At 38.0% G+C, this 10,364-nt stretch overlaps 1 protein-coding gene and 1 long non-coding RNA gene across 2 annotated transcripts in view; one reads left to right on the top strand and one right to left on the bottom strand.

Annotated features, from left to right (window-relative positions):
* Positions 1-739: 739 nt before the first annotated feature.
* Positions 740-3,581, bottom strand: LOC140932790 (uncharacterized). The gene is made up of 3 exons (XR_012165004.1): positions 3,397-3,581; positions 2,363-2,686; positions 740-1,273 (listed from the first exon to the last, which is right to left on the bottom strand). It is a non-coding gene; the product is annotated as an uncharacterized lncRNA (long non-coding RNA).
* A 259-nt stretch (positions 3,582-3,840) lies between these two features.
* LOC140932789 (EF-hand calcium-binding domain-containing protein 6-like) overlaps positions 3,841-10,364 on the top strand; it is a 25,357-nt gene continuing 18,833 nt past the window's right edge. Inside the window, exons 1-8 of the mRNA XM_073382303.1 lie at positions 3,841-4,412; positions 5,338-5,408; positions 6,341-6,438; positions 6,787-6,861; positions 8,048-8,114; positions 8,730-8,944; positions 9,372-9,509; positions 10,297-10,364. The exon at positions 10,297-10,364 is cut by the window's right edge and continues 6 nt beyond it. Coding sequence (XP_073238404.1) covers positions 4,169-4,412; positions 5,338-5,408; positions 6,341-6,438; positions 6,787-6,861; positions 8,048-8,114; positions 8,730-8,944; positions 9,372-9,509; positions 10,297-10,364 — 976 coding nt within the window. The 5' untranslated portion in view covers positions 3,841-4,168. The remainder of the gene's footprint in view (positions 4,413-5,337; positions 5,409-6,340; positions 6,439-6,786; positions 6,862-8,047; positions 8,115-8,729; positions 8,945-9,371; positions 9,510-10,296) is intronic.

The following is a 10,364-nucleotide window of genomic DNA, read 5'->3' as shown; positions in this document are numbered from 1 at the left end:
ACCCTGTCCAGCAGAACACCCCCATGGAGGCCATATAAGGGAGTACCCCCCCCCCCACCCCCCAGGGAAAGCAGACAGTTGTTGAATTTATGGCTCAACATAAACTATTTCTGTTTTCTTATATATTATGGTTGATTTTTTTTCACTTTTAAGTGGTAAGTTGCTGTTTTAGTTTAGTGTGAGAAGAATGGGTACTTTATAGATTATAAAAACCAAAGTGACCCTCACAACCTGTGGGATACTCGGGTCAACCTGTTGGTGCGCTGGGTATCTGGCACAATTAGCCAACCAGAACCCAAATCCTTTTGCAGTCTTTTCTATGACCAAAAGGCCCAGCGTTAGCTACTTTTGGCAAATGTAAACTATGTGATTCCAAGTTAGTCATTTTGTATTCCCGAATCTGCCGTTTGAACCTTTGTAATTTCCAGTCACATTGAAGGTGTTGAAAATGGAGCCCCTTTATTGTCCATCCTGTCATGAAATGTTGCCCCATCCACAGGTAGCCCAAACTCTGAAGGAGTTTGTTGGACTTTGAATTTATAAGAGAATGTATGACAATAAACAAAATACGTCCTAAATTCCATTTTTTGACAAAAATAGAAATGAGAATGACTTACCTTGTGTTTTTGTTTTGTTAAGCTAAAACGGCCTGGATATACCCTACTTCAATAATTATTATTTATTTATCAGTATTTTAGTTATTCATTTTGATATTAGGCAGGTACCACAAGGAAAATGATTTGGTTGTTCCTTTTTAATTTAGATGATAGATAACTTTGTAGGTGATAATTATTTGTAATGCACTGAACTGGGGGCCTTTCTCTGCTACCAAAAGAAAATCTTTAACTTTTAAAACAAAAGGGTCAAGGCTTCTTTGCTGAATCAAGGCACTGTATCGTGGAACACAGTGCTTTTTAGAATTACCGCCAAAGTAGCAGCTTTATTTCCTGAAAGAATGATTATAATGGAAGCTTTATTTAATGCATGGCTAATTTCAAATTTTCAGGTGACTTTCCACCCCAGGTATAGAGGGTACATAAAAGCACATTGTGGAAGTGGAGAAAGAGTAAGAGAAAAGTAAAACAGAGGAAATGATGAAAATTGTTTTTTTTTTCCTGTTTTCTTTTTTCCTTTTTTTTTTTTTCATTTTATTTGCTATCTCTCTTGAAGCCTTCTCCAATTTTTTCATTTCTTTCTCCAACTGGTTTCTCTGTTCCTCACAAGCATTTGACTGCAACACCCTCCGGACCTCCAACTCCTCCTCCTGTTACAGCTGCAACATGGATATACCTGCATGATCATTTTCATTCTATTTTAAATTTATGATAAGCTCACCATACTGAGTGAAAAACAAAAAATAGCCCATAACCAGCTTAATGCTGAAGATCTTGTCTCATCAGGAGCTCAGAAGGCAATCAAGGAAATAGGTAATAGGTCACAGGGAGAGGAAGGAAAACACCTTCCCCCCTCCTCCCTTGAGTGGAGGAAGGGGGAAGAAAAAGAAAAAATAATTCATCCCAGGATCAACAGGATCTATTTCCACACTTTTCAACACCATGATGGTACTACTTGGCTGTGGACTGTTGTCAGAAAGTTCAGTGTGGAATAGGGTATGGAAGGCAGACAGTTTTGGTGACAATGAGGCTCCTAGGATTTGGAAAAAAAAACAAAACAAAATACAAGTGCAAAAAAGCAACTATAAGTAATTTTGCAAAAATCCTAATATTTAGGATAAATAATTTGAATTGATACTAGAGTTTCTAGTAAATGTAAAAAGATAGCAGGTGAACATGGGCAGGCTGGCAGAGGCCAGCAGTAGATCTAGGGAGGTCCCCGGCCCTCCATATTTCTAGATCAAATTGAGGACAACAGTGCCAAGAAAATTCTTTTCTAGATTGAGCTCCTCCGTACCTTAAGGTATGAATGAGTGGTTCCTTCCCGCCACCTTAAGGTCTGGTGAGAATCCTCCCCCCCCCCCCGCCCGACCCCTCTTCTTATCTGAAGGTTCCGATCTGCCACTGTAGGAACCATGTCCTATATCAGAGCTATACAGAGACACTACACTAATACAATCTGCAGAACCATTTTATTTTTAGAAACTTGAGCATATGTCTGCCTGCGCTTGTAATAGTGATCAACAAGCTACAAGAAGTATGACCTGAAGTAAATTAGGGACCTGTCATTTATTAGAGGGGGGGCAGGGCTGGTGCAATTCTTTTTTCCCAGGTGAATTTTTTTTATGCCCTCCCCCAATTTCCTGCAGAAAAAAATGTAACCCTCCCCCTTGTACGGCTCAAAATAGTTATGACCCTCCCCACGCTAAAAGATATGACAGGGATTATTAAAAGAGATTAACTTTTACCTTGTGATGAAGGGAGGCGCCAATACGACATTCAGGAACAGGTATCTAAGATCACCTCATGCATTGAAGCAATATTGAGCATGAACAATCCTGGTGCTGCTGGAAAATTTTACACGACCGATTATGTTCTTGTCCCAGCTGATTAGTTAATACTGAGGGCGAACATTATGAAGCTCAGTGAGTTACTAGAGAACATATTAGATATGGATAGACGCATTAAAGCTCACCTTAACACCCTGTTTCACTCAAAGACTGGTAATTTTATATGAGGAGAAGAGTATTCTAAATCGTTTGATGAAGCTGTTATTACAAGGCTTGATGAAGCTAAAAAAAGAGTAAACAGTGAATTGAAATATCTTAATGAGAAACTTGATCAATGCAAAGACATGTTTCGCAGTGTGTTGCTGTTGAAAAACAAATCAAGAAAAAGACGTACATGTAGGGTTGTTGGGTAGTTCAGGTTGATCATTATGAAAGTTTAAAATGCTTACTGTGCAAGGGACTTGTTTGTTAAATAATACATTTTATTTGTTGATTTATTTTTATTTTAAGTGAACAGCAATGTTTGCTAAAAATGGTATGGCCCTCCCCAAAGCCCAGCATAAATTTTTGGTGACCCTCCCCTTTTTGGCTACATAAAATTTAATGACCCTCACCCCAATTGCACCAGCCCTCCCCCGCCTCTAATAAATGACAGGTCCCTTATGTGTTTTTTACTATTGTTAACACTTGGAATCAACTAACCCATAAAATTACAAGATGATTAACTCACCTTAACTGTATTTATACCCTCTTTGTAAACGTAACAATCATTTTTATATTGGGAAGTTCAGTAATAATAATCCAGATGGCCAAAACTTCCATATTTTGGCCATTCTTATTCTGAAGTATCCACCTTATCCGGAGCTATCCAAACAGATACTTTGCTATGAATAAGCTTTACACGGCAGTCGCGGTAGTGGTACTGTAATTAAACAGACATTGTTTGCTCCTTGCACTAAATTCTTACAAAAAGAACGTGAAAAACAACTAACCTCTATGTAGGCTTTGATGCATATTTTGGAGTAACCATTCTCATCTTAGCCTTTTCAGTCTTTATATACTTAATCTTTCAACACAACTAGGTCGTAAAGAGTCGGAGCGATTTGCCGAAAAATAATTCTATTCAGTTCCAGTCTCCGAGCGGATACCTGATTTTGGAGTATCCATTCTAGTCACGACCCTTTTCCAATCCTTCGCGGCCGCTCAGACCGAAGTCACGCAACGGGAAGCATTGCGTGACTCCGACCCGAGCCGCTGCGCGCGAAAGAGACGTCCGAGGAACGGAGAGCGAGGAAGAACAAGCTACAATGCCTTTTTTCTAAAATTTGACAGGCAGTTGCAGAACTATGTTTATGTTCACCATACAATTAAATGGATTGGTCCACATTATGTAGCGAACGTTTCTCTCCAATAATGTTCAGTATCATGATTTGGCGGTATCAAATGTACTGGATAGTTTAAAGTCAATTTTTTTCTGCGATTCCTTTACACTTTTAACTCCCTGTGTGGGCATGGAGAGTGACAGAGAGATGACCAGAACTGGACTAGCCTAGCCCTACTGTCCAACGAAAACAAAAATGTCAAACCCACGTTTGGTGTTGTGCGTGACGGTTCAGCCTGATTACACATTTTAAACATGAATATTAAGTAGAGGTTACCATGGAAGTCAAGTTCTAAAGTCACAGAGATCGAGAGAGTCGTCTTATAAGAATATAAACTTGGGTTGTTATGCTTTCTGGTAAAAATGAGACGACGGTTTAAAAGATGACAAGCTTAATCACTAGTCCAAGACAAGAGTTTTCCAAAAAGCTACCCGCTTTGCCAGTGATTGAACATCCTAGTTCGCGACGAACAGACGACAATAATGTCGACCTACAAATTCGTGGCAGTTCACGAGAAGAAAACAGTTCTGCTTTGCAGGAATCACATGGTCCTTTGCCGCCGTTGAAGAGAAGAACAAGCCAACGTGTATCACAAGGACATTCAAGGGTTCTAACTTGGCCGATTGGTGAGGCATTGTTTTCACTCTAGTTTTTATTACCTCATTAGAATCCATAAAGGCAGGCAATAAACGCTATGGCGGTGCTAAAGTTAAGTCCAGAATTAAACAATGCAAGGCGCCTGTGATGAAGAGATAAAGGTATTAAAGCTAATTATATTTAGCTGTTTCATTTCTGATACAAGTGTTTTGATATATAGCTTCAGATTGATCAAAAATCTTTCATCCTTTAATAGGAATAATATTCATGAGCTTATTATATTTATTGAACTTGGAAGGGTCGTGGGCAGTTTCTTTGTTCTTTTTGACATATCACTGGATTTTATTCCATGGTAAATATATCTCAAGCAAGTGTGTTCACACGCACTACACCAAATCCCATGGTAAAAGAGTGATTTACCATTAGCTGTAAATCTGTCCCATGTAACCGCACCTATAATGTCTGTGATATCTTTCAAGCATTAATATTATTTCATTCTACATTGTATTTTATCTGGGCATGCAGGCACATATAGGGAGTCTTTGCACCAGTGTACTTCACCACTAGGACAAATCAAAATTACTTGTTGTTGTTTTTGTGAAGCATGTCACCTCTTGGTTTACATTATATATTATCCCTAATGGTACTTGGATAGTATTGTGTATTTTTATGGATCAGTATCTCTAGAATTTGTGAAACACTTGGTTGAGAAAAAAAAAAATTTGTATTTAAATCATTGGGTTCAGATCGAGTCAGTCACTCTTAAAAGCATTATAAGTATATATAATTATTTTGATAGAAATTCAAATTTTTTGCTCCCCTATTAGTGGATAGGGATAAATATATTGCACTTTGATGAGAGTGAGGTTTCTTTGCACTTACGTCATTGTTTCACATGACGTTTATACCAACTTAAAGTTATTATAAGTATTCGTAACATTTTCTTTCTAAAAGGAGGAACTGGTAAAAACAGTGGTGGTGGATCAGCATGGGAAACTCCTCTACACAAGCGTACACCAGAAGAAGTGAGTTGTAATTTGTTTTTAATTTGCTTCACTTTTCAGCCCTTCAACTTCATCCATTCAAAAATTGTCACTTTTGTTTAAACCTAACTTATTGTCCATAAAAATGCAAAGATATCCATATCCAGCCATCTTGACCTTATGGTTGGTCAATAACGCATATTATTATAATTTGTACTCACTATCTGTCTTCTCATTGGCTATTAAAGAGCCTATAGCTAATTTTGGAAATCAGCGCAACCCACAGATTAGTTAGTTATATGCTAGCTGATAACTGAGTGATCTGTAGGTTGCGCTTGCAATGCATGATTTCCAATAACCAATATCAATTCAGGTTCATTGCAACGGTGTGTCTGTCATTATTTTCTTCAACACGATGTATAATAAAACAATTACTGGATTCGGTTTTTGTGATATCCCAAATAATCAAGGTCTCGGTAAGTGTTATCAGCCTCGGCCTTCGGCTTGACTGATAACACTTACCTTGACCTTGATTATTCTGGTTGTCACAAAAACCTCATCCAATGTGAATAATATTATTGTTTATTATATCTTTGGCAGGTTTCTGCTGAGAGTGAACAAAAAAAACACAGATTCTGTTTAACCCCTCTAAGTCCCAATAGTGACCAAAATCAATTTTCTCCCAACAATATCAATGCGTAATTAAAAAAAAAGTTTATGAGAATGAATAAAATGATCACCCAAGGGAAAATGCTTTGATCTTTGAACAAATTCTCTCAACTAATTCTGTAAGGAAATGTATGGAGAACAGTTTGGAGAATTTGTATGTAGATCTATATCAGGGCTTTAAGGGTTAAGAGAGTGATCAGCTCCCATCATTTGGAGGTGTCCAATAAGGGCAGTGGTATCTTTTCATGTGTTATTGATATAGTATTGGTTTACCCTTGAATAATGGACACTGTCACTTATTACAGCTTGAAGAACTTATTCGTGAAAAGCTGGTAACGAAAATCAATGGGTTACGGCAAGCTTTCCGTTCTAATGACCCCATGGGCAAGGGAAATGTATCAAGGTAAAATAATTATTTTTAAATTTAATTTATTTGAAAAATTGTACATGTATGCAGAACATTATCATTTTGTAGGCCATTAGATTTAATGGCTTTGTTCATTTAAGAGCACTGTGGTGTCTACAAGTTTGACAAGGAGAAGTAATTTTTATTTCGCTGCTCCACCCTTTTAGTACCCCCAAACAGCCAACTCTTATGCCTGTAAAATAATAAAGAAAAGTGATAGCATTTCAAAGGTGGCTTTAAATTAATCAACATAGTTCATGTAAGGTACATGTACTTCACTTTGTGTAATTTGTATTTATTACTTCTATTCATGCATGTCTATTATTTTTCTCTTATCACATGCAGGGAAGCACTTGTTACAATTTTGTATCATTTATGTGGCTACCTTACAACGGAGCAAATAAATGGTCTCCTGAAAAGGTGATAAACTTTGTGTATGTATTGTTTTAATCAAAGACAATTAATTTTACAGTCTTTTGTAACTTACACATATGAGGGCTTGACAATAAATACATTGTATGTACTAGTGTAGTGGTCTGCACAGTAAATCAACTAGTTCATTCTTCCATTGTACATGTTGATCTATGGCTTAACAGTTACTATTGACTTGTACAAAACTTGTTAGCCCACTGATGAAAACATTGTTGACAGTGAGACAGAAGGGGAGGCTTGCTTTTTCCTTTATGATGTAGATACGTAGGGGAGTAGGGGAAATTTTGAAGGCTTGATTTTTCCTTTATGAAGTAGATGCATGTTTAGAGGGGGAGTAGGGGAAGGGAAGGCTTGCTTTTTCCTTTATGAAGTAGATACATGTTTAGGGATTGTAGCTGAAGGGAAGGCTTGCTTTTTGTTTGATGAAGTAGATAGAAGTTTGAGGGAGGGGGGTTAGTTGGGGAGGGGAAGGCTTTCTATTTCCTTTATGAATTACATGTAGATACATATTTTGGGGGGAGTAGGGAATGGGAAGGTTTGCTTTTTCCTTTTTTAAGTGGATGAATTTAACGAAAGACTTGGTTTTTCCTTTATGAAGGAGTTCCCTTAGTGTCAGCAAGAATAACGTGGGACACTATAATGCTTAGTTTCTCACCTTTCTGACCCTATACCTTCCTTCAGTCATGCATTGTACCGGAAAGGGGGGTACTCAACAAAGTCTTAAATAGGGAGGCTCTGCCCCAAGGTCCAAACTCCTTACCCTTTTATATACATGAGCCATTTTTGACAGAAGGTACTCCTTTCCTATACCTTAATTCTTTTGACTAAAGTAGTACCCCTTTTGCATACCTAGTTTAGGATGTAATTGCTGTAAATTCACTGTCCTCTATAATAATATGAATAATATAATAATCAGAAAGTTTTATTGACTTTTTCCCAACCATAAAGTGCATCTGTTAGCATTTTAGGCCTCTTTACAGATCGAAATGACAGATTTTCCTATCCTTTCATATACTTCAAAAATCCCTACCATCTCATATACCTGAAACCTGAAGTAGGTGGAACCCCTATCTGGTGGAGCCTCCCTGTATCGGCCATTTTAAAGAGTACCCAACGAGGGCATTGTACACGTTTTACTGAAATGTAATGAACTCCTTGATTTGTTTGACTGTAGGCTGGGGCTGGACACACAAAGTACAATTTCATTTGAAAGCTTTGTCAGCCATTTCCAAGACAACGAGGTGACAAAAGCTTTTCAAAGTCTTAAATCAAGTATCAGTAGTTTTTTGAGATTGAGTAAACGCATCTTGCTTAAATGTGCACTAAACTTTACTTGATCATTTTTAAATGTCTGTGATACGATAATTAAAATTATCGTATAATAGAATGATTATTAAGTACCAAACACATATGTAAAGAAAGGAAATAGTAAGGCTATTGCCCCCCAATTTGTGGACTTCTGCTTACATAGACTGGTACAGCTGTAGCAACAGTCTTAACTGAATTACGTAAAATAGTATTCAGATACGTACGTATTCGGTTAAACGCTTCGGTGTTTATTAGATTTTTAGCGTTTCCGATGCATTTGTAAATGTTATTTAAAAGACAAAGGTGTTAAAAGTTCTAATGTCTCGTGTCGATTGTCTGATTGGTGAAGATTACAAAGTTGTACCGCGAATTTTTTCGTGTCACCTTGGAAGAAACGCCGCATTCTTATAATTGGTTGAGGTGTTCATTCGAGAGCGGCCTTTTTTGGTGATTTATCTTCCATCTGCGGCGTTTATTTGAAAGGCAAATTTTAATTCATTAAATACTATAAATGATAATGTTCTATTTCTTTTCATCGTGTTTGACAGTCTCTGACCAAGGCATGGGTGGATCCTGTGGTTAGACCAACTGTTTATGCCGACAACTTCTCCAACCTGCCAGCTAACAGGCTACGACAAAAGCAGAGAGAACTTGCACTGGAACAGAGGCATGCGGCTTTGAAAAAAGGGAGAAAGAACACACCACCTAAATTTTACTCAGCACTGGAAGCCTTTCCTCAACTGAAACTAAGAGCCCAACAAGGGTGAGAGTAAAAACCGTTTGAGTTTTTAGACGAAAGGTTTCACTCAGTGTCTTATAACCAACATCATACACAGTGGTTACACTGTAGCCATTTTGGTTAGATTAAGTGGTTTTTCTTTTATAAAGGTGCAAACAATAAGAACAGAAAATGCTAGGTATGGAATTCAGTATGGAATTTCTGCATTTGTTTCTCTGACGTCATTTCGCCAAGAAACCAGTGGTGGCGTCGAGAAATGTCGGCTGTTTGCTTAGGTTAGTTATAAGGAGGAAATAACTAATAGAAAATTAATTTACACTGAAATGCTGTATCGTGTTCATTGCTGGTTTATACAATATTGCAACTTGAAGATTAGAATGTCTTAAATGTGCATTTACATGTACTACAGAGCAACTCTTAAGGTGATGTATTTGACGTATTTCTTTTACAGGAAACTCTCCTATAAGAAAATCTTTCCACCATCTTGTTTTGACGTTGATGGAATGGTACTGAAGCCCCAGCTAAGGACTGCCTTGCAAGTGTTAGGATTCCAGATGTACGAGGAAGAATTTGATAAAGTCTGGGACAGGTATTACTATACGACTACACAGTATGTCCGTTTATTGAATCTGTGCATTGCTTCTTTATATACAGCATAGTTAACGTAGTCACTTACATCGATGCTTACAGTAAATGCAAGTCCGAACCAGTTGAACTCGGGATGACTGAGAAACAAATTCAGCTAGTGGTTGGAGTGGCACTCGACCCTGGACCGCTGGATTGACGCGCCGACCACTCGACCACGCTTAGCCTGCGAGCAAGCTCTCCATTTGGGGGATATCGTGGGACACTAACACAATAGCTCGTCGAAATGACGCATTTTCCCTAACCCCTCCCCCCGGTGCAGCGTTGACGTTATGCATTCCAGTCTTGTTCAATACAATCAATGTTGCTTGGGAGAGAGGGGAACAACAGAAATAGGCTCTTACAACAATATTTTTCAAGTTTTTATAAGAAGTAAACTACGATTTAATTTAGCAAAGTGCGCCTTCTCGCCTAATTTCCTCAAGTGTTGCAGATATTTTGACCAGGGTTGTAGCCTCCTTGATCTCACGGGAGCGCCAGTGTGACTCTCAATCAATGACCTTGACCTTGTTTGAAAGCGGATAATAGCCGGTCTGTCTCATTTCGGTTACTCTGCAGTGGCACCGGTCAGCGTCATAACTGTAGTGTTCTTTAACGTAGTTACAAATTATTCACAGTGCTTGCTGCTCAAATAGTCTGTGCTGTAGTAACGAGTTTCCATGTATTGCCACAGTGTACCTTACTTCCACGCTGACATTTTGATTCACTTGTATTAATTTTCATTATTTTAGGTTTGATAGAACAGGATTAGGAGCTGTGGATTCAATGACTTTCTTCAAAACACTTGGAATAAGTCCCT

This window comes from Porites lutea, chromosome 4 (assembly GCF_958299795.1).
Source record: "Porites lutea chromosome 4, jaPorLute2.1, whole genome shotgun sequence".
In the NCBI taxonomy this organism is placed as follows: domain Eukaryota; kingdom Metazoa; phylum Cnidaria; class Anthozoa; order Scleractinia; family Poritidae; genus Porites; species Porites lutea.
The sequence above is the reverse complement of the archived record's forward strand: the minus strand, read 5'-3'. Positions and strand labels throughout refer to the sequence as shown.